General features: G+C 44.2%; 1 protein-coding gene and 1 long non-coding RNA gene across 6 annotated transcripts in view; one reads left to right on the top strand and one right to left on the bottom strand.

Annotated features, from left to right (window-relative positions):
* Window positions 1-2,061: 2,061 nt before the first annotated feature.
* The window catches only part of LOC104974870 (uncharacterized), a 28,125-nt gene continuing 5,809 nt past the window's right edge, over window positions 2,062-24,377 (bottom strand). For 2 of the 5 annotated variants that reach the window (XR_003030397.2, XR_009491394.1), the window contains 6 exons: window positions 24,115-24,199; window positions 14,247-16,835; window positions 13,024-13,125; window positions 10,068-10,272; window positions 5,763-6,643; window positions 2,062-2,797 (listed from right to left, as the gene is read on the bottom strand). This is a non-coding gene — a long non-coding RNA (uncharacterized lncRNA). The other 3 variants (XR_009491396.1, XR_009491397.1, XR_009491395.1) reach the window with 3 other exon arrangements.
* LOC527083 (putative inactive cytochrome P450 2G1) lies at window positions 10,267-12,794 on the top strand. The gene is made up of 2 exons (XM_024979460.2): window positions 10,267-12,232; window positions 12,361-12,794. The coding sequence occupies exons 1-2, from the start codon at window positions 11,954-11,956 to the stop codon at window positions 12,589-12,591; spliced, it is 510 nt and encodes a 169-aa protein (XP_024835228.2). The 5' UTR covers window positions 10,267-11,953; the 3' UTR covers window positions 12,592-12,794.

Below are 24,377 nucleotides of genomic sequence, written 5' to 3'. Positions count from 1 at the left end.
CCTTTCAATTGAGTTGTTTCTCTTATGGTTCTAAATCTTCATCTTTCTCTCTCTCTTTTTTTTTTTAGGAGACAATCTTCAAAATGTTTATTACAAAATACAGTACAGGCTCGCCAAATGTTGCCCAATGTTCTCTAATACTGCGGGATGAAGCACTGCAGATACCTGGCAGGCGCCCATGTGAATCTAAGGACGTCTGTAATGATTTGAATCTCCTTAGAGGTACAGACGGAGAAGGTGATGGCACCCCACTCCAGTACTCTTGCCTGGAAAATCCCATGGACAGAGGAGCCTGGTGGGCTGCAGTCCATGGGGTCGCTAAGAGTCGGACACAACTGAGCGACTTCACTTTCACTTTTCACTTTCATGCATTGGAGAAGGAAATGGCAACCCACTCCAGTGTTCTTGTCTAGAGAATCCCAGGGACGGGGGTGCCTAGTGGGCTGCCATCTATGGGGTCGCACAGAGTCGGACACAACTGAAGTGACTTAGCAGCAGCAGCAGAGGTATAGACGAAACCTGTAACCGGCAGTGGAATGGAGACGGACAGTCACTGCGACCGCTGGGCTCCTGCCTGCTGAAGAATGACATCGTTTTCTCCAGAGGTTGAAATCCACATCCAGGGCTGACAACCTACTGAAAGCTGGGACCCAAATTCGTACAGACACGAGGCAGAATGGAGAGAAAACTCCAGACAACCCACAGGTCTCCAGCCACTACTTCTTATTCCTGGGTTTTAGCTCTTCAGCTGCATTGGACATCTATGTGGTTAATGGAATTGCATTCCATCCTGTCCATGGCTCCCTTGCCACTGTGGGATCTGATGGTAGATTCAGCTTTTGGGACAAAGATGCCAGAACAAAACTAAAGACTTCAGAACAGTTAATCAGCCAATATTGGCCTGCTGCTTCAATCTCTCTTTTTTTACAAAAAAAATAATTAATTAGGGTCTAGCAAAGAGAGAGGGGGCCTCCCTGGTGGCTCAGATGGTAAAGAATCTGCCTGCAGTGTGGAAGACCTAGGTTCCATCCTTGGATTGGGAAGATTCCCTGGAGGAGGGCATGGCAACCCACTCCAATATTCTTGCCTGGAGAATCCCCATGGACAGAGGAGCCTGGCGGGCTGCAGTCCATGGGGTGGCAAAGAGTTGGACACAACTGAGCGACTAAGCACACAGAGAGAGGAGCCATCTCTGTTTTTTATCAAGGCTTTCTAAAACCATATGCTTACCCTATTCAACAGATAGGGAAACTGAGCCCAAGAGAGTTATGTGACTCACCTAATGAAGAAAAGATGGAACTCAGATTGTATGATCCCTAAGTGAAATAGCCTTAAAAATGATGTTCAACTGCTTCTCATGTCCTACCAAGACAAGCTTAACTGGAAGCTGAGCTGAGAGAGAACTGAGAGACTGGAAATACGAAGAAAGGGGAATGTCCCCAGTAGATTTCCCTGGGTGAATTCAATCCACCTTTTTACAGGTGGGAGATTATAGGTTATATAACCACCCCCCAGATAAAGCAATCTCTTCCCTCATGACATCCGTACCCGGAAAACTTGAATCCCAGGGTGTTCAGATTTCTACACAGTCGATTTCCCAGAATGTATTTAGGTAGGATCTGGTGCCCTGGGCGCAATCCTTCGACCTGGCACCATGGAGCTGGGAGGGGCCTTCACCATCTTTCTGGCGCTCTGTTTGTCTTGTCTTCTCATCCTCATCGCCTGGAAACGGATGAGCAAAGGGGGGAAGCTGCCGCCTGGTCCCACACCGATACCTTTCCTGGGGAACGTGTTGCAAGTTCGTACTGACGCCACTTTTCAGTCTTTCATGAAGGTGAGTCTGTCTACTTTCACACAGCTCGAAGCAACTAATTCTATAGACTGACAGTGTAGAAATTCCTGAATCCTATAACAAAGGCTCTTGGAAACATAACCATAGATTTCTGGAATTCCAGAATCTTAAATTCCTGGAAACACAGATTCCTAGCACATTGAAACTTAAGACCTTCAGGACTTTGGAATAACAGTACCTTCTTCTTTAAAAAGAAAAATATGTAGCATTGCACTACTTGTTAAAGATTTTTTTTAATGTGGACCATTTTTAAAGTCATTGTTGAGTTTATTATAATATTGATTCTGTTTTTCTGTTTTGGTTTTCTGGCCATAAGACATGTGGGATCCTAGTTCCCTGAACAGGGATCAAACCCCCACCCCTTGCATTGGAAGGTAAAGTCTTAACCACGGGGCCTCCAGGGCAGGGCCTGGAATAAACCAGTTACCTTCTATCCTTAGATACAAGAACTCTTGCACTCTCTTGGTCTTCAAACTTTGACTCGGTATCATGAAATCTTAGGATTCTAGAAAGTTAGCACTTCAGAGCAAGACACATGCATCTTGGAATTCCATCTCATCTAGGTCCTCTGTTTTACAGATGCAGAAACCAAGGCTTGTAGCAGCACTGGGGGATCTTGCCCAGGATCACAGAAGCCAAGACTTCTGTGTCTCTTTATCAGCAGTCTTTCCAAGCCCAGGACTAAATTTTATCTGTTATTCCCATGCTTCTTGAGATCGCCATCTCCTAAAATCCTTGACTGGTTGTTACTTGGTGCTACACTCAGCCCCCTCCTCTTACGTCTTCCTTCACTCAGCTCAAGGAGAAATACGGTCCAGTCTTCACTGTGTACATGGGGCCCCGGCCAGTGGTTGTTTTATGTGGACATGAAGCAGTGAAGGAGGCCCTGGTAGACCGAGCAGATGAGTTCAGTGGCCGTGGAGAACTGGCTTCAGTAGAGCGAAACTTCCAAGGTCATGGTAGGTAACAGCAACAAAAATAAAAGCAAAATGTAATCACAAAGTGTAATGTACTTCTATGTCCCGGGTTCTTTGATAAGTACTCTAAATGAGTTACTGCTGTGACGTCTCTGAGAGCTATTAATGTCTTCCTAATTTTGCAAACGAGGAATTTGAGAATCAGAAACGTTAGTAGTAACAGTCAGTGGTAGAATCGTTTTACTTTGAACCCAAACCGTCTGACTCTAGGGGATCGTGTGTGTTACTTGTGTTATTATTTTTGATGGATGAGTGGCACTCTTGTAATTCACTAAGCTCTCATAGCCAAGCTTACTGTTTATCTTCCTATATACCCACACAGACCCAACCCATAGGTCTCTGCATCCTCCACAGATATCTGTTTAATGTTCCCTACACATCAATCTCTAATGGCCTGGAGGCAGAATTCCAGAATTCTTGCCTGGAGAATCCATGGACAGAGGAGCCTGGCAGGCTACCGTCCATAGGATTACAAAGAGTCAGACACGACTGAAGCAACTTAGCATGCACGCACATCTCACGCACTGCCCACATCATTCAATTCCAAGCAGCCTCACACCATTTTTTGATACTTTCACTCACCTACCTATCCCTATGCCTTTCCTTCCATCCATCCATTTTTCCATTGACCCATACAGCCACCAAAAATATCCATTAGACTTTCTATACAAATATCAGTATCCTTCCAACAAATTGATCTGTACATCATCTATTAATTAACTTCTCATTTACCCATACGGTCATCGTGTCATCTATCCATTCATTTTTCCTTCCATCACTCACCCACCTATTAATCATTCAGTCATCCATACATTCTTCCAACCATTTAGCCATACATCTCCAACCATCCATCCATTAGCCCTTTACCCATCCAGAAGTCTTTAATCCATCCATTTGTCAGTCATTCCAGTTACAAACACTTCCTTCCATTCAGTAATCTATCAAAATCATTTCATCAAATTTCCAAACATTAATTCACTGATGCATGCACATCCGGAAACTTCTAAATACTGTTTACTACATGGTAACTCCTTTTGTGTGGGTATATTAATGTACAGGTAAGATCTCCTGTGAACGCTTACAGGTACGTCTAGAGAATACAAGTAGAGCATAGAATATAGAAGAATACTCCCCATTCCAACATATTCTACATAAAATTCTATCTATGGTTGTATATTAAATTGCTTCAGTCATGTCCAACTCTTTGTGACCCTATGGACCCTAGCCCACCAGGCTCCTCTGTCCATGGGATTCTCCAGGCAAGAATACTGGAATGTGTTGCCATGCTCTCCTCTAGGGGATCTTTCTGATCCAGGGACAGAACTCTCATCTCCTGTGGCTCCTGCATTGCAGGCAGATTCTTTACCACTGGGCCACCAGGGAAGCCCATTCTGTCTATATCTCCCCCCATATTCCTAGGCATCCATCCATTATATGCATTTATCCAGTTCCAGGTCTCTAGCCTGTAAGAAACTCTCCTTAATCTCCCACAGTCATTATTAGCCTGATTTCTTTTCCTTCGTCTCAGTCTTGGGCTGTTTTGGGGAGTCCAGTAGGGAAGGAACTTTAGTTTCCCCATTAAGCCTGGAAGGTTGAAAGAGGCATCCCCAAGGGGAAAGTTTACAGCTGTCATATCCTGGCACCCTCCCAGTCCAGCACAGAGCTGGGCACAGACAAGAGGGGAGACAGGAGCCTGACCCTGAAATCCTGGCAGGTGTAGCACTGGCTAATGGAGAACGATGGAGGATTCTCCGACGCTTCTCCCTGACCATTCTTCGGGACTTCGGGATGGGAAAGAGGAGCATTGAGGAGCGGATCCAGGAGGAGGCTGGCTTCCTACTAGTGGAATTACGCAAGACCAGGGGTATGTGTGACACCAGCTGGAAGGGTACCAGGGGACTTGGGGGGGGTGGGGGATAGACAGCTCAGTCATGAGAAGATGGGCTTTAGTGGGAGAAAGATTGGGAGTGGGAAAGGATGAAGAAGATGAAGGATTTACTGAGATTTCTAGCCAGATTCCATGTTAAAATTAACATGAAAGACCCTTAGAGATCCCTTGCCCAGGGACTTGAGTCAGTGGATCTTAAGGAGTTTTTGAGCTCCTCGTATCCTGTACAGACTTTGGCAATATGAGCTTATGCCTTTTTGTGGTGGTATGTTTAAATTTATCTATCTAACTAGGTATACATTCACACATACACATACAAAAACACGTAATTTGGGTAAAAACCATATAATGCAAAAATTTGCCACTCTATTTCTGAGGGCATGAGAGGATGAAATGGTTGCATGGCATCACCGATGCAATGGACATGAATGTGGGCCAAGTCCAGGAGATGATGAGGGACAGGAAGGCCTGGTGTGCTGCAGTCCATGGGGTCCCAAAAAGTGGGACATGACCGGCGACCGAACAACAACAAACTGTTCTAAGTGTACAGTTCAGTTGTGTTACATATATTTACATTTTTGTGAAAGATTTTTAAAACTTTTTCAACTTGGGAATCTAAAACATTACACCATTACATTTTTAAAGAGATCCATGATGCACCCAGAAATAAGATCTGGAATGTCTGGGGTCTAATGAAAAAAGACACAGAGGCTGAGAAATACAGAGATGAATAGATTATATACAGAAACAGAGACATATTTCTCTACATTAGACTCCTCCCTTGGGCTCCATGGATGCAAAATGGTCTGCATAAAGACTCTGTACACTCAGGAACCCCTAGAAATTATTTGCAAAGCTAACTGTGATTATATACATTGCTTTAGGGAAATTGTCCCCATACCCACTGGCTTGACCAGCATCTCGTTTTATAGATGGTGCAGCTGAGGCCAGAGGAAGAATTTTATTTTAAATAGTGCAGATGGAATCATTGGTAGAGATAGACCGAATCTAGCCATTCTTTTCTATTTTTTAATGCGCCCCTTACCTCCACTTCTTTCCAAAATTTGTGACTCTCCAGGACAGTTAGCTTCTTTTTTTTCTTCTTTTTTGAATATTTTTGGCTGCACTAGTTCTTCATTTCTGTGCAGGCTGTCTGTAGTTGCAGCGAGCAGGGATCACTCTTCGTTGTGGTGTGCGGGCTTCTCATTGCAGAGCACAGGCTCTTGACGAGCGAGCGGGCTTCAGTAGTTGCAGCGCACAGGATCAGTGGTTGCAGCTCTCAGGCTCTAGAGCACTCAGGCTCAGTAGTTGTGGTGCTCTGGCTTACTGGCTCCTCAGCACATGGAATCTTCCCAGACCAGGGATCGAACCTGTGTCCCCTGCATTGGCAGGCAGATTCTTATCCACTGTACCACAAGGGAAGTCCCAGTACAATTAACTTCTAATAACAAAAAATAAGGATTCAGCTCCACCAGCATCTCTCACATGTTTATTACATGTCAGGCACTGTGCTAAGTATTTTACATGGATAATTAACATTGAATTTTCATGAACCAATGAGGTGGCTATTTTTTTAATCCTCACATATTTTTATGTATTTATTTGGCTGCACCGGGTCTTAGCTGAAGCACACAAGATCTTTAGTGGCAGCATGTGGGATCCAGTTTCCAAACCAGGAATTAAACTCAGGCCCCCTGCACTGGGAGCATGGAGTCTCAGCCACTGGGCCACCAGGGAAGTCCCTCAGGTGCTTATTAAACCAACCTGATGTCACATTCCATGTTCCTACTCATGGCCTCCAACTTCCATTATTCAGGGGCTCGCATCGAACCTACTTTCTTCCTGAGCCGCACTGTCTCCAACGTCATCAGTTCCGTCGTCTTTGGAAGCCGCTTTGACTATGAGGACCAGCAGTTCCTGAAGTTGCTGCAAATGATCAACCAGAGTTTCATAGAAATGAGCACATCCTGGGCCCAGGTGCCCATCAGTCACCTCTCTGTCCACCCCTCAACCTCTGTTAACTAAGCCCCTGCCTTTTCCTCACTAACTCCTCCCCACAATCTTGGGAGGCAAGAATCAAGATGCCCTGGGTCTCCAAGAAGCAAATAGCCTCATGCAATTCTCAGACCCCGTGCTGGATGCTAAGCCCAGCTGTTGGATTCCAGATTCAGCCCAGGCTGGCCTCTGGTACCCATTGCTAACAAACATCCTTTGCTTATTCCCCACAGTTATATGACATGTATTCTGGAATCATGCAATATTTGCCAGGAAGACACAATCGCATCTACTACTTGATAGAGGAGCTCAAGGACTTCATTGCCTCCAAGGTCAAGATCAACGAAGCATCGCTTGACCCCCAGAACCCTCGGGACTTCATTGATTGCTTCCTCATCAAGATGCACCAGGTACCTCTTCCTGTGCCCCCAGTCCTTTCCTCTCATCTCCCCAATCCTTAGCACCTACAACTTTAGACTCATCTGTAAACATATTGATGACAGTATGTCAAGGGCCAAACATTGTTTCACCAGGTTGGCTTTTATTTATAGATGAGATATAGAAACTGTTAAGGTATAAACTTTTACACTGTCAAACTTTGAAGCTAAAACTTCTAAGAACATAGAAACTTAAAATCGTGCACCTTTCTAATCCGATACACCAGAGACTTGCATATACAGCAAAGTAGAATGCATTTTTAGAGTCTTAGAATTTGCTGAGCTGAAACATTTAAAGTCTAAGCTTTGGAGTTTAAACTTTAAAATTAAAAGTTTAATGTCTTCCCAGCTTCCAATGCAGGGGGTGTGGTTTCTACCCCTGGTTGGGGAACTAAGATTCCATATGCCACGTGGTGTGGCTAAGAAATCGATTTTCACCTTTTTCTAAAGTGTACATGGAACCTTCTCCAGGATAGATCACATCCTGGGCCATAAATCTAGCCTTGGTAAATTAAAAAAAATTGAAATCATTCCAAGCATCTTTTTTGACCACAATGCAGTAAGATTAGATCTCAATTACAGGAGAAAAACTATTAAAAATTCAAACATATGGAGGCTGAACAACACGCTGCTGAATAATCAACAAATCACAAAAGAAATCAAAATATGCATAGAAATGAATGAAAATGAAAACACAACAACCCAAAACCTATGGGACACTGTAAAAGCAGTGCTAAGGGGAAGGTTCATAGCAATACAGGCTTACCTCAAGAAACAAGAAAAAAGTCAAATAAATAACCTAAGTCTACATCTAAAGCAACTAGAAAAGGAAGAAATGAAGAACCCCAGGTTAGTAGAAGGAAAGAAATCATAAAAATTAGGGCAGAAATAAATGCAAAAGAAACAAAAGAGACCATAGCAAAAACCAACAAAGCTAAAAGCTGGTTCTTTGAGAAGTTAAATAAAATTGTCAAACCATTAGCCAGACTCATCAAGAAACAAAGGGAGAAAAATCAAATCAACAAAATTAGAAATGAAAATGGAGAGATCACAACAGACAGCACAGAAATACAAAGGATCATAAGAGACTACTATCAGCAATTATATGCTAATAAAATGGACAACTTGGAAGAAATGGACAAATTCTTAGAAAAGTACAACTTTCCAAAACTGAACCAGGAAGAAATGGAAAATCTTAACAGACACATCACAAGCACGGACATTGAAACTGTAATCAGAAATCTTTCAGCAAACAAAAGCCCAGGACCAGATGGCTTCAAGGATGAATTCTACCAAAAATATAGAGAAGAGCTAACACCTATCCCACTCAAACTCTTCCAGAAAATTGCAGAGGAAGGTAAACTTCCAAACTCATTCTATGAGGCCACCATCACCCTAATACAAAAACCTGACAAAGATGCTACAAAAAAAGAAAACTACAGGCCAATATCACTGATGAACATAGATGCAAAAATCCTTAACAAAATTCTAGCAAACAGAATCCAACAACATATTAAAAAGATCATACATCATGACCAAGTGGGTTTTATCCCAGGGATGCAAGGATTTTTCAATATCCGCAAATCAATCAATGTAATACACCACATTAACAAATTGAAAAATAAAAACCATATGATTATCTTAATAGATGCAGAGAAAGCCTTTGACAAAATTCAACATCCATTTATGATAAAAACCCTCCAGAAAGCAGGAATAGAAGGAACATGTTATGTTATGTTAAGTCGCTTCAGTCGTGTCTGACTCTGTGTGACCCCATAGACGGCAGCCCACCAGGCTCCACCGTCCCTGGGATTCTCCAGGCAAGAATACTGGAGTGGATTGCCATTTCCTTCTCCAATGCATGAAAGAGAAAAGTGAAAGTGAAGTCGCTCAGTCAAGTCCGACTCTTAGCGACCCTATGGACTGCAGCCCACCAGGCTCCTCCGTGCATGGATTTTCCAGGCAAGAGTACTGGAGTGGGGTGCCATTGCCTTCTGCATAGAAGGAACATACCTCAACATAATAAAAGCTATATATGACAAACCCACAGAAAACATTATCCTCAATGGTGAAAAACATTTTTTTTCAAAAATTTTTAAATAAAGTCTTAGAGATATGGCAATTTAGAAGCTTAGTAACTCTGCATCATGGATTCTTAGGATTTTATAAAGTTACAAATTTCTATTTTTCTACTGTAGAACCTCTGTACTCAGCAGGTTTTTTGTTTTTTGTTTTGGACAGATATTTGATTGAAATCTGACCTTTATTTATTTTTTATTCATTGGTTTGGCTGTGTTGGGTCTTAACTGCAGCATGTGCATGAGAGATCAGTAGCTCCAAGGCACTTGGGATCTTACTTCCCCGACCAGGGATCAAACCTGCAACCCCTGAACTGCAAGGCAGATGCCTCACCACTGGACCACCAGGGAAGTCCTTCAGCAGTTTGAAATCATGTACCCTAATGTCTTAGAACTTTCAAATCTGACAAGGCAATCTCCACTTCCCTCTCCCTCATTCTCCCCATTGTTCACTACATTCCAACTATCCTGACAGCTACACTGGCCTCCTCTTTGTCGTTCCTCACCAGACACACCTCTGGCTCAGGACCTTTGCTCTGACTATTTCCTCTCCCAGATACTCACCTGGGTCACCCATCTGTTGTGTTTTCACAAAGCCCTACCTTATACACAGGGAGAAAACGAGATGAAGGCAGAAGATGGTGAGTCTATTTATCATCTCTCTCATTTTCAGGATAAAAACAACCCCCACACAGAATTCAACCTCAAGAATTTGGTCCTGACAACCCTCAATCTCTTTTTCGCTGGCACTGAGACAGTGAGCTCTACACTCCGCTATGGATTGCTGCTCATGATGAAGCATCCTGAGGTGGAAGGTGAGTGTCCACCTGAGCCGCTTACCTGGCAGACCTCATTCCCCACAGGAAAGAAGACACCATCCTGAAACTTTAGAATCCCACAGCTTTCAACTCTTCACACTTTAGAACCTCAGGATGTGGAATCTTAGAATCTCCGGCTTGGAAAGTCATTTAATTTCATCTTCTGCTTGGTGCCTGTCATGGTGTCTTATCCAATACTTTGGCCACCTGATGCAAAGACCCTGATGCTGGGAAAGATAGAAGGCAAAAGGAGAAGGGGGCGGCAGAGGATGAGATGGTTATAGATAGCATCACTGACACAACGGACACAACTCTGAGCAAACTCTGGGAGATGGTGAAGGACAGGGAAGCCTGGCGTGTTATAGTCCATGAGGTCGCAAAGAATCAGACATGACTTAGTGACTGAATTACAACAAGATAGTTTCTTATGTGGTGAGTTATGAGAAACTTAGTAGCTTAAAGCCACAATAATCTATTACTTACAGTTCTGGACTTCAGAAGTTCAAATAGGCTTTCACTGGGTCAAACCAGGGTTGATCTGACTCCTTGCCTTTTCCAACCTTTAGAAATGTATTTCTTGCGTTCCTGGGCTCCATTTCCAAAGCCAGCAGTATTACATCTTCAAATCTCTCTTTATATCCATTGTCACATCTCCTTCTCTGACTCTGACCTTTCTGCCTCCTTCTTATACAAACACTTGTGGTTACTTTTAGAGCCAATATGGATTATTCAGAATAATCTCCCCATCTCAAAACCCTTAAGTTAATTATATCTGCCAGGAGTCCTTGGTCATGTAAGGTAACATCCCCAGGTTCCAGGGATTAGGAGGTAGTATCTTTGATGGCCACTATTTGGCCAACTGTAGTGGCAGGATCAAATAGAATCCATCCCCAGTAAACTGTAATCTGGTCTGGTTGGGTAACTCCAGTAATGAGAACTCATTTACTACCAAAGGAAAATTCCCAGTTTTGGCCCCTCTCCCTTCTAATGTGGCTTCCCCAGTGAATCAGCGGTAAAGAATCTGCCTGCAATGCAGGAGATGCGAGTTGGATCCCTGAGTCAGGAAGATCCCCTGGAGGAGGGAATGGCAGCCCACCTTAGTATTCTTGCCTGGAGAATCCCATGGACAGAGGAGCCTGGCAGACTATATATAGTCCACAGGGTCACAAAGAGTTGGACACAAGTGAGGACCTGAGCACACCTTCTAATGTAATTCAAAACAAACAGATTTCTCTTGTTACAGAAAATGGGAGAGACTAACATTTCCATTCAGACTCATCTAGTTTCTCCTTCATTGTCTGAGTTGTCTTTTACTAATCTAAATCATCCAATATCTAATGGACACCTCAATTACTTGCATACTGGACTACATGTGCAATTTACAACTGCATGGGCTTTATGCATTGCTGTTGTTGTTCAGTCACTAAGTCGTGTCTGACTCTTTGCTACCCCATGGACTGCAGCACACCAGGTTTCTCTGTCCTTCAGTATCTCCAGATATGTCTTTCCAGAGTTTGCTCAAACTCACCATTGAGTCAGTGATGCAATCCAACCATCTCATCCTCTGTTGCCCCCTTCTCCTGCCTTCAATCTTTCCCAGCATCAGGGTCTTTTCCAATGAATCGGCTCTTTGCATCAGGTGGCCAAAGTATCAGAGCTTCAGCTTCAGCATCAGTTCTTCCAGTGAATATGCAGGGTTGGTCTCCTTTAGGAATGACTGGTTTGATCTTCTTGCTGTCCAAGGGACTCTCAAGAGTCTTCAGCACCACAATTCAAAAGCATCAATTCTTTGGCACTAAGCCTTCTTTATGGTCCAATTCTCACATCCGTACATGACTACTGGAAAGAGTGTTTATCAGCCCCACCAATGTGTCAGGAATTAAGAATAAAGAGACAGTCCAAATACATATGGAGCTGAAGACACAAACCTATGACCCAATCCTGGCCTCCAGAAATACCTCCTGCATCTTTGTCTGCTGTGTGTTCTGGTTTTTTCCAGCCAAGATCCATGAAGAGATTGACCAGGTGATTGGACCACACCGGATCCCAAGTGTTGATGACCGGGCCAAAATGCCCTACACAGATGCCGTGATCCATGAGATCCAGAGACTCACAGATATCGTGCCCATGGGCGTCCCCCATAATGTCATCCGGGACACTCATTTCCGAGGCTACCTTCTGCCCAAGGTGGAGCTGCACCTCCGTTCTCATCCCTCCCTCCTCCTGTACCCCACTGTACCCCACTCCTCCTGGGTCCCTACCATTCTCCATACTCCAACGCTGATTTCTCCTAACTGAGCCCATCTTCACCCCAGGGCACCGACGTCTTTCCTCTTCTTGGCTCTGTCCTCAAAGACCCCAAGTACTTTCGCTACCCAGATGCCTTCTATCCACAACACTTCCTGGACGAGCAGGGCCACTTCAAGAAGAATGAAGCCTTTGTGCCTTTTTCCTCTGGTAGGTGTCTATGGTCTGAGTCCCCCATACCCCCACCAGCTCTGCAGAAACACGCTAGGTATGTCCCCCAATCATTGGTCTGTATTTGACATTCAGGTTTGAATGGGAAGCTGGGTGCTATTTCATAGACTCATACAATACTAGAATCCCAGAATTCCAGAATGATGGAATATCAGGACCATGGACTCTGATAATAAGAAAAGTAATTGCACTAAAGAGAGGCCAGCATACTTTTTGTAAGGGCCAAAATATAAAATATTTTAGGTTTTGCTGGTCTTTGTCTGAACTATGCAGCCTACACCATTGTGCTGTGAAAGCACCCACAGACATTCATAAACAATGATGCTGATACTGAGTCGTGTCCGACTCTGCAACCCCATGAGCTGTTGCCCACCAGGCTCATCTGTCTGTGGAATTTTCCAGGCCAGAATACTGGAATGGGTTGCCGTTTCCTCCTCCAGGGGATCTTTCCGTCCCAGGGATTGAACCCATGTCGCCTGTGTCGCAGGCAGTTTCTTTACCTGCTGAGCCATCCTGGAGAATTCCCTGGTGATCCAGTTGTTAGGACTCCAAGCTTCCACAGCATGGGGCCAGGTTCAATCCCTGGTGGGGGATAGAAGATCCTGAAAGCCGCATAGCATGGCAAAAAAAAAAAAGACAATAAAAAGAAAAAAGCATGTCTGTGATGGATGCAAAATTTTAAAAACTATGCACATCAATACTTGAATTTTAATTTTCACATGTCACAAAATATTATTTTTCTCCTGATTTTTTAACCACTTAAAAATGTTAAAAGATTCTTATTTTGCAGACAGTATAAAACAGGTAGCAGGAAAGATTTACCCAATAAACAGCAGCTTGGTTAACTCATAACACAATATCTTTGAAAAATCGTATTTTAAGTGTAAGCTATATTGAACCTGGTGTCAGTGCAACACACTCCACCACTTAAAACACCATCAGTGGGGCCATGAATGAGTTACTTCAGCTCCCAGTCTGTAAAATGGAGATTAATCTCTCCAAAGCATTGGAAGAGTGATTGACAAACAGCCAGCTTTTTTTTTTTTAAAAATCTGTATTGGAGTATAGTTGATTTACAAGGTAGTGTTAGTATTTGCTGTACAGCAAAGTGAATCAGTTACACATATATATACATTCACTTCTTATTTTTTGTAGATCCAGCACTATTTAAGTGTGAGCTTTTGTTTTCCCTCACTAGTGTCTGGCACCTTGCAGGCACTTCCTAAACCTTTAAAAGAACCAGAAATGAAAAGACTTTAAATGCCTGGATCCTTTTACAACCGTTCTGTCTTAGAATCTGTTGGAATTTGCGCCATCAGAGAAGTAGCTTCCACGTGTTGAGTCCCCTATACGTGGAAGATCCTAGCAGAGCATTAACTGTAGAAACCCACTGCATCTTTATAACCTTAAAAAGTGGGTGTTATCATGACCCCAGAGATGCAGAGGAGGCAGCTGAGGCTAAGCGGTGGTGAGACCCGAATCCTCTCCATGCTTCTGCTAACCCGTGCGGGTCTGCTTCTCCCCACTATTCCCCCACCCACTTTATCCCCTCTCTGTGCCCACAGGAAAGCGCATCTGCCTGGGGGAGGCCATGGCCCGCATGGAACTCTTCCTCTACTTCACCTCCATCCTTCAGAACTTCTCCCTACGCTCTCTGGTGCCACCTGCTGACATCGACATCACGCCCAAGGTCTCAGGCTTTGGCAACATCCCTCCGACCTACGAGCTCTGCTTCATGGTCCGCTGAGCGCCTCCTATTGGACGTGGAAGGAACCGTCGGAGAACAGAGCTCTGCCCAAGTGTCCAGGCGCACCCAACCTCTTCATCCCCCTTCAGTTCTCACAACAATCCTAAGAGAAAACACCATTACACTGTCATGGGACACAGGTCAGCAGGGGTCACCCCAAAATATGGAGCTGTGTATCTTCTACATCCAGCAGAAAGGCAATGCCCTGGCCAAGACTTTGGCAAAAGCTTGCAGATTTTAAGTTCATTTGTTCACCTCCACCTAGGTTTCTATCTGTACCAAATTCTTATTGTAGACCTCCATGTCTTTATGCTGTTCCGTTGACCTTTCCCCGGTAATGATCAAAGGTAGATAATGAAGAATAAACATAATAAAAGTTTTAAATGGTGTGGTGCATTAGAAAAGCAAAGTAGGGATTTCCCTGGTAGTCCAATGGCTAAGACTCTGAGCTCCCAGTGCAGGGGAGCTGGGTTCAATCTCTGACCAGGAAACTAAATCCTACAAGCTACAACTAAGAGCTTGCATGCCGCAACTAAGACCTGGTGCAGCCAAATAAATAATTCTCAAAAAAAGGGAGAAAAGAAAAAAAAATTCCAGAATTGGAATTTTAAATCGGTGGCATGGGTGGTTTCACAAGGCCATAAGGAGCAAGCTGTTCAGGTATCTGGGGAGGGAATGTTCCTGGCAGAACAATTAAAAAAGGGGAGACCCGTAAGGCAAAAGACTGGGTGTGTGCTGATGAACCCACAAGCAGACAGGTATGGCTGGAGTAGAGGAGGAATGGAGAGCATAGGAGTGAGTGAAATGAGGGCATAGGGTTAAAAGGCCAGATTATGTGGGGCCTTGGTGAGGACTTGAGTGCAATGGAGGTCTTTGGGAAGGTTGGGGAACATAGGATGGCATGTATTGACATGTTTTAAATGGCTTGTGCTAGCTGTTATTCAATGAATAAACTGAGGGAGGGAGTAAGGGCCAGAGCAAGGACCAACTAGGAAGCTACGACAAGCATCAATGTTGACTCAGACACAGTAGAACCAGTGGAGGTAGGGAGAAAATGACAGATTTGGAATTTCTTACGATGCACCAGACTGCAGGGGCTTCCCAGATGGCTCAGCGATAAATAATCCACCTACCAACACAGGAGACACAAGAGACACAGATTCAATTCCTGGGTCAGGAGGGCACGGCAACCCACTCCAGTGTTCTTGCCTGGAGAATCCCATGGACAGAGGAGCCTGGAGGGCTACAGTCCATGGGGTTGCAAAGAGTCAGACACGACTGAGAGATTAAACAACAAAAACATGAGAGTGCGTTTGCTGCTGTATTGAAGGTAGGGCATGAGAGAAAGAGGGGGTTCGAGTATCACTCTACGGATAACAGCTCATCCTTTACAACTTCCTTCTCACCATGACACCCCCCGCCAGAGACTCCCAAGTCCCCTAACAGCCAAGGTTCCTATTTTTAATCAACATCAAATGTCATTGGCTATTTTAAGTAGAAAAGTCTGCTGGCTACTGGAAGATGATTGGTTCGCTCACAAAATCTATGTGAATTCTGGAAAGCCAGGCTAAGAATATGAGTAGCAAAAAAAAAAAAAAAAAAAAAAAACAGCTGGGTCAAGAGAACATCACCCAAAGGAATGGCCAGAATCATCTGGCGAGGGGCTGCTGCTGCCATTGCCACCCACCCAGCCCCCCGGCCTTGGAACTCTTGACCCACTGAAATCACTGTGGACAACTTCCTAATTGTGTCTGTGTTTCTGTGTCACTTCCTCCAGCAAGAGTCAAAGTTCCCAGCAGGATGATCCAGTTAGCCAAGCCACAGTCAGGATGTGGCGAGGAAGAATTCATAGCACCCATTCAGCTGCTGTGGTGGGAGGCAAAGACTTTCCTCTGATAAAGAGGCATCCAATAGGGGGTTTTCTCAAAACTGGAAGAGAGTTTTGAGACAGGGTATAGGCTTCCCAGGTGGCACCAGTGGTAAAGAACCCATCTGCCAATGCAGGAGACAAAAGAGACACGGGTTCGATTCCTGGGTCAGGAGGATCCCCTGGAGGAGGGCATGGCAACCCTCTCCAGTATTCTTGCCTGGGAAATCCCATGGACAGAGGAGCCTGGAGGGCTACAGTCCATGGGGTTGCAAAGAGTCAGACACGACTGAAGCGACTTAGCACGCATGCACACACATGCCAGAGAACAAAGGCCGCGACAGACAGGAGGTAAACTGAGTCCTCTGGGAAAACAGAGGTTTAGACACAGCTGCATCATTTTATTGGAGGGCAATGTGTGTGAAAGACAAAAGAGGAAGAAAGTATAATGGGTCAGGAAAAGTCTTCAGACCAGGATATAGATCTGACATCTATGAAAGGAAAGATGGGAGGAAGAAGAGCTGGGCAGTAAGAGACTAAAACCATCAGTTACTGGAAAGGTAACTTTGCTCCATGTTGCTCCAAAACAAGGTGGATCCTGAAGGTGCTGCAGCTGGAGGCAGTCAGCTCACTGCACTCCTTGCAGCTAAATGGCAAGTTCTTTCTTGAAGGGACATCTTAATGGCTCATCTCCATGACTGCAACAGACATAGACACACAAACACACATCATTAAAGCGTTGGTACATCTTTGATGAACACAGAACTTCAAAGCTACAAATACCCTTATAAGTGTACGGGCCAGTGGTCATCTAACATTTTTAGTTGTGAAAAATCTTGCTCAACTTATCTTATGTACAAGTTTAATACATGAAGCAGGGCAGAGAATTGCTGGACTTTCTCTGGGAAGAACTCAAGACCCTCAAGAGAGCCTTCATTTATCGGTGAGGAGAGTCAAATTAGAAACTTCCTAGAAATTCCAAGGGCTATTCATTCAACATTCAACACACATCCCTGTTCTAAATAGGCCCCTGTAGAAGGACCTGATTACATAATGATGACAAGGTTACATTCACTCAGTGACCACACGGGGCTCACAGTCCAGTGAGACAGACTGACTTATTTCGGGACAATAACAGCCAGAGTGGCCAGGACTCTGATGAAAGGACAGGATAGTGTCAAAGGCTATGATATAAGAAGAGAAGCCCAAGGGTTTGGGGTGACACCAGGTAGTATGAATAAGGTTTGAGAGGGGACGTCCCTGGCAATCCAGTAGTTAGGTCACGCTTCCAATGCAGGGGGCGAGGGTTCCATCCCTGGTCAGGGAACTAAGATCCCATACGCCAGACGGTATCAGTTCAGTTCAGTCACGAATGGCAAACCACTTCAGTATTCTTGTCTTGCCTTGAGAACCCCATGAGCAGTGTGAAAGGCCAAGCGGTACGGCTAAAATTAAAAAAAAAAGGATTGGAGAATTGATGTATCTTTTTATTTCCTTGGAGTAAATTCTTCTCAGAAACTAGGTGAATCAATTGTCTTTATATGTCACTGGTAGGAAGAATCAATCAGGATATATGAGTCAGAGCAAACATTTTCTTTGCTAGTTTTTTTTTGGAGGGGGGGTCTGAGAAGTTTTTTTTTTCTTCTTTTATAATTTATTTTTGGTTGTGCTGGGTCTTCAATGCTATGAGTGGGCTTTCTCTAGTTGCCCCGAGCAGGAACCACTCTTCATCGAGGTGCGTGGGCTTCTCACTGCAGTGGCCTGTTTCGTCCCAGAGCACAGCCTCTAGGCATACAGGCTTGCAGTTGCACCTTGTGGGCTCAGCAGCTGCAGCTTGAGGGTGCTAGAGCTTGGGCTCAGTAGTTGTGGTGTGTGGGCTTAGTTGCCCTGTGGCCTGTGAAATCTTTCCAGACCAGGGATGGAAACTTCATCCCCTGCTTTGGCAGGCAGATTCTTATCCACTGTACCACTTCCCTAGTCCTGAAAGGTTTTACTGAGTTATTCACAGGTCATAAAAATCCACCCACTTAAAGTGTACAATTAAATGTTCTTTGATACATTCATAGATAGATGCAATCATCACCACAGTCGATTTTAGAACATTTTCATCACCTCAAATATAAGGAACTCCCTGCTGGTCCACTGGTTAATACTCTGTGCTTCCACTTCAGGGGGTACAGATTCGATCCCTAGTCTGGAAACTTAAGATCCCACATGCCTGCCTCACAATGTGGCAAAATAATAATAAACTTCATACCTCCTAGATGTCTCTCCCCTATTCTGTCACCCCACTTCCCATCCTAAGCAACAATTAATCTACTTTCTATCTCTGCTGCTGCTGCTGCTGCTACTAAGTTGCTTCAGTCGTGTCCGACTCTGTGCAACCCCATAGACAGCAGCCCACCAGGCTCCCCCATCCCTGGGATTCTCCAGGCAAGACTGGAGTGGGGTGCCATCACCTTCTCCAACTTTCTATCTCTACAGGTTCTCTATTCTTGACTTTCATGTAAATGCAATCATACAATCATGTGATAGTTTGTGTGACTGGCTTCTTTTGCCTAGTGTAATGTTTTCAAGTTTCCTGCTAGTGATAGCATGGAACAGTACTTTATTCCTTTTTGTGGCTGAATAAAATTCAATTGTATGGATATACCATATTTTTCTTATCCATTTTTCTGTTAATGGATGTATTAACTTGCTAAGCCTGGTAGCTTCCTAGTGTAAACAGAGTTGGTCCCTCAGCTGTGTCCAACTGTTTTGACCCCATGGACTGTAGCCCACCTGTCTCCTCTGTTCATGGAATTCTCCAGGGAAGAATAGTGGAGCAGGTGGTCATTCCTTCTTCAGAGGATCTTCCCGACTCAGGGCTTGAACCCAGGTCTCCTGCATTGCAGGCATATTCTTTACTGTCTGAGCCACCAGGGAAGCCCAAGGAACCAATGGAAAAGCTTCCTAGGTACCAAGTCAAAGTATCAAAAACTGGGTGGCTTAAAAAAGAAACCCAGAAACTTTGGCCATGGCTCATGACTTGAAGTAACCTCCACTGGCCTTCAAAGTCAAACATTCTGGGGGCTCATCTTCCTGCTGCTGGACTTCCTAGTTGGGGAGTTTGAGGTTTGGAACCCCTTGGTCCTTGGTAAGCATCTCTACAACTGTAATTATCCTCCTGTTTGTGGGTTGCCCACCTGGGGGTATAGGTCTTGACTACACTACATTTCTGCCTGTCCTACCCACCTCATTGTGGTTCCTTCTTTATACTTGTAGCTGAAGATCTTTTCTGCTAGTCTTCAGGCCTTTCTTATCAATTGTTGCTCTGTAAATAGTTGTAATTTTGGTGTGTCTGTAGAAGAAGGTATGCTCAGGGTCTTCCTGCTCTGCCATCCTGGCCACTTCAGCAGGTGTTCTATGAACAGTTGGTTAATAAATGAACCATTTGTCCAAATTTTCTCTCCATTTCCCAGTCCTACACCAAATAGTCTTTCAAGAGCACAGCTCTCTTTCTTAATACTCTCTCCAATGCAAGTTACTCATTCAACCACTTTCAAAGAGTCTCAGGATCAGAATTATAGTCAATACCTCTTGTATCTCAACACCATTTTGACATCCTTGAGCATAAGACATAACCGGTGTTTTTTTAAGTTTTGTCTGCTAAACTCCAAAATTAGGGTCATGCTAGGGTTGTTCTCCATCAATTGCCTTTTCTCTTGAGTATGGTTATATATATATATATATTTTTTTTTTTTTTTTGGACAGTGGAGTGCAGTTTATTACACCGGTGGGCCCAAGGCAGAGTCTCCTCTCAGCCAAGGACCCCGACCAGCATTTGTGAAAATCTTTTATACCCCATGTGTACGTGTCTGAACCCACCACTCCAAATTCCTTGAGACTTACATAAACCAAGGAAAATACAATCCCAATAACCCCATCATTCACGTGCTATGTGCTCATGTGTTCAAACAGTCAAACAATTAGCCAATAATCAATACATCCGAGGTTACACTCCGATAGATACAGAAAAATTTATGGCCTGTCTGGAGAAAGGGGTGATTAGTGTATGTTTTCTCTTAGGCGATGAGTAACCTAGATATGATCTTCAAGGTTCCCCAGTCTGGGAGGGGTCTTATCCTTCTGTTGTTGTTTTCATAGGCACTAAACACAGAGTTCAGAGTCCGTTGGAAAGGTGGCCGAGCATGATCAGCATGAACAAGCCTAAATGGAGTCCAGGCCCTATGAATTCCTTCTTCATTCCCCCCTCTTGATGCTCTTAACTCATATTATGAGCATCATTCATAGGGATATATTGCACCCTGGCTCTCCAACCGCCAATTTGGGAGAATGACATCAACCTTCGAGTTACTAAGTTCATGGTGCTGCTAAGTCGTTTCGGTCATGTCCGACTCTGTGCAACCCCATAGACGGAAGCCCACCAGGCTCCCCCGTCCCTGGGATTCTCCAGGCAAGAACACTGGAGTGGGTTGCCATTTCCTTCTCCGAGTATGGTTATATTTTCCTATATCTTCATATACCTCGTAATTTTGGATTTTATCCTGAATGCTGCAAGTGATACATTGTAGAGACTCTGGGTTCTGTGATGTTCTGTTGAAGAATATTGATTTGTTTCATTTTCAGGGAGCAGTTACCTTGGCTGAGTTCAAATGTTCAGCTCTGAATCTTATTTCAGTTCTTTTAGTCTTAGCTGACACCACTTGGAATTTTCCAGCACATAAACAGTTCAAAAAGCAGTCAGAAATTCGGACAGTGTTTATACATAGAATTTGGGGCTCCCCCTCTCTGTCTCTCTCCTCTTTCAATATTTTGCCATCACTACCATCAGATGTTATAATTACCCTAAACTCTGTTCCTTGGTCCTTCAAGTCAGAAAAATACCAATGTTTCTATCTGGGTTTTATCTGCCTCCATGGCACTTTCCAGGGCACCTGCTTTCAGGCCCATAAGTGTGTGTGTGTGTGTGTGTGTGTGTGTGTGTGTGTGTATATACAAAAAAAAAAAAAACACATGAAATTATCTTCCTCTGGCCCCCTTCAGTATCTGCCTGCTTTATTCACTATCCAGAAATTTCAGGGAATTGGGTTTTTTAAGCATTTTATTTTGAATTTATAGTTGTTATTTTCAGGATGCTTGATCTTATGTGTGTGCTCAGTCACTCAGTCATGCCAAACCAGGCAGCCCGCCGGGCTCCTCTGTCCATGGAATTCTCCAGGCATGGATACTGGAGTGGGTTGCCATTTTCTTCTCCAGAGGATCTTTCCAACCCAGGCATTAAACCCACCTCTCTTGTGTCTCCCGCATTGGCAGGTAGGTTCTTTACCGCTAGCGTCACCTGGGAAGCCCTGTTTGACCCCATAGAAGCTATTCAACCATTACCAGAATCAGAAACTCCTCAGAGCACTTCCAAAGTATGACCACTCAATCCACTTGTAAATTTTGTTTTTCTTTTTTCAAGTCTGCCTCCTTCATCCCTGTTGTCATCTGGCAAACTTTTCCCCTCTCTCTACTCCAAGACCTGCCATTCTTTTGGGAAGGAGGCATTTCGGTGGCCATAGGTGTGAGCTGTCCAAACAAACAAAAAAAACCTTGACTTTCTTTGACCTTCTCTTTCACTGCATTCCAACCAACACTCCTGTTCAACCCACCCTAATTCCTATCATCACTGAAATCTGAAACACAAACATTTCACTCCCTGACCAAAGCCTCTTATTCTCCAGGCTCACTTACCATTTCACTGCCCATGACTTGGATGGTAACAACTGGTTGACCAACTCTTTGGTTAATGTTCCAAAGACTGAAAACTTGATAGAACATTAAGTATCCTTCCTATCAAGATACCTTTTAAACATATTTTTTAATATTTTTTTCAACCTTAGGGGAAGTTTTTTAAAATGACAGGCTATCAGGGGCAGTTTTTTGATCATTCATAAGGAAAAAAAGGTAGGATTTGGCAGTCTAGAGTGGTGGTGAAGAGTATGAAATTTATAATCACACAAGACCATGTCCAGATCTATCTTTATTGGCGATAACACCCAAAGCAATTCACTTCCAACTCTGGGTCTTAGTTAGCTCATTTGCAAAACGGGAATGACAAAACCAACACCATAGGCTTGGTATGAGGACTGTAATAAGATTAGACTCATTAAAAATTTCATACATTAAGATGATAAGTTCAATGAATGATATCATTATCACAGTACTAATATATAAAGTTTAAAACAAGAGGGCTCACTTAAGCTTCTTTTGGGGGAACTCCCTGGCGGTCCAGTGCTTAGGATTCCGTGCTTTCACTGCTGAGGGTGCAGTTTTGATCCCTGGTCAGGGAACTAAAATCCCATAGGCCACGTGGAGCAGCCCCAAAAGAGAAGAAAAAACAAAACAAGACTCTCATTTGGAACTCGTTAGAAGCAGTGGTTTCTCAATCCTGTGACTGTCCCAAGTGCCGCTGAACTGTTTGCTTTAAAGGGTTCATTTTATGTTCTGCATATTTCACTTCAACTTTAAAAAAAGACTCCCTTGTGGGCATGAGCCAGGTTTTTCCTAAGAGTTTTGGGTCAGGCTAGCAGGTAGAGGATGGAAAGTTGATGGATATGGTTGGGAGAAAGAGCAAGAGGGGTGTTGCTGTGAAATACATCTGTTTTGCTCCATCTATCTCATACGTCCAAGACCTGGCTTGGACCACCCAGCTCTCGCTTGGACCACCTGGCTCTCTTCCCTTATTGTGAACTCATCCCACGAGACCCAGTTTAAATGACACCTCCCCTATCAAGCCTTCCCAATCCTCAAACCTAAGTGGCAATTTATTACTAAAAATTACTAACTAATCCTAATGGCATCATTGAGGACTTTAATTTATCCAGGTCTGCTCTGCCACTAGTCTAAGAAATCCCTAAGCACAGGGACTATGCCATGGTTCACTATTCCAAAGTTGAGCTCGTTTTTCTTTTGCCTCAGACCTGTTCTTGACCTGTCTCCCCAAACCAATAAATAACACTACCATCTCTCCCCCACACTAGATTCTTCCCTCAGCCTCACCCCAGTACAGCCAACACAGAATCAAGGAAGAAATAGTTCTTCCTTCTGTATCTTTTTCCATCCCATTCCTCTCTCTCCATCCTCATAGTCCTGTCCTCTCTCACCTGGTTGCCTGTATGAGTCACTTCCTCATCTCCTGGCTTGTAGTCTCATCTCCAAAAATTTGAAAAATCTTTCTAAAACACAAATCTGACTATTTTGTTCCTCTGCTTAAAAGCCTCTGTGACCCCCTGTAGCTTCAGGACAGAGTCCAAACTTCCCACCCCCGCACCCCATCCCCAGATTCGACTCCTGCTCATGGCTCCAGACTCATCAGTGAACATGGCCCCGGATCTCTGTGCTCTTAACAGCTCTCATCCACACTTCATAGGCCTCTGGCCTTTATACAAGCTGACTCTGCCAGCAACTCTCCCCTCCCCACTCTCCCTATCCTCCCATTGAAAAGTCCCTACTGAGGCCTCTAGTAGCTAATCCAGAACCTACAAGGTTGAATCAAATGCCATTTCTGGACTCTGACAGACACCTCTGCCTCCTTCGTCCAAGCCCCAACTCCTCTGCCTGTGTTTCCATCTTGACCTTGACTCCTCTGCCTATGTCCCCCCATCTTGACCTTGACCCCTCTGCCTGAGTCCCCCTGTCGTGGCCTTGACCCCTCTAGCTGTTCCTCCTCCTCCCAGCACTATCCATTCTGGGCTGTCAGTGTCTAGCGACTGATCTGTCTCCCCCTCTGGAGAAAAAGCTCCATGAAGGCAGGTCCCGGGGCTGTCTTGGCCGCCCCTGTGCCCTGAGCATCACCCAGCATAGGCTGGCATGAAGCAGTGGGTTCTGTGAACACCGGTCAAATGCCTCTATTAAAAGGCTTATTAGGAGCCTGGGGATAATACCGTGGGAAGGAGAATTTCCTGAGAAGCTGATCCAATGGGAGTAACCTACCTCAGAATGATCTCAGGACACACACCTGTCCTATGGAGGCTTTTTCTACCCAATTTGATCCTTGAAAACTGAAGGAAGTAATATCCTGAAAAATAAGGGAAATGTTTGTTTGTTTCTTAAGAAGAGAAATGGAGCTGGGCCAGGGCTCTTGGAATCCAAACACAGGGAAGCACAAGCAGAGCTGACATTTCCATGTTTGCAATGTGGCTCACATGCTTACATACACCAGAATACACACACACACAAATCCATACACTCATGTA

This window comes from Bos taurus, chromosome 18 (assembly GCF_002263795.3).
Source record: "Bos taurus isolate L1 Dominette 01449 registration number 42190680 breed Hereford chromosome 18, ARS-UCD2.0, whole genome shotgun sequence".
Lineage (NCBI taxonomy): Eukaryota > Metazoa > Chordata > Mammalia > Artiodactyla > Bovidae > Bos > Bos taurus.
This window is presented reverse-complemented; position numbering and strand designations above follow the sequence as displayed.

What these genes read in the sequence shown, in the direction of transcription:
- LOC527083 (XM_024979460.2), top strand. Translation starts at nt 11,954, where the DNA reads ATGGAGCTGAAGACACAAACCTATGACCCAATCCTGGCCTCCAGAAAT. An exon ending in GAGGCTACCTTCTGCCCAAG is followed by an intron (nt 12,233 to 12,360) that starts GTGGAGCTGCAC and finishes TCTTCACCCCAG; the next exon opens with GGCACCGACGTCTTTCCTCT.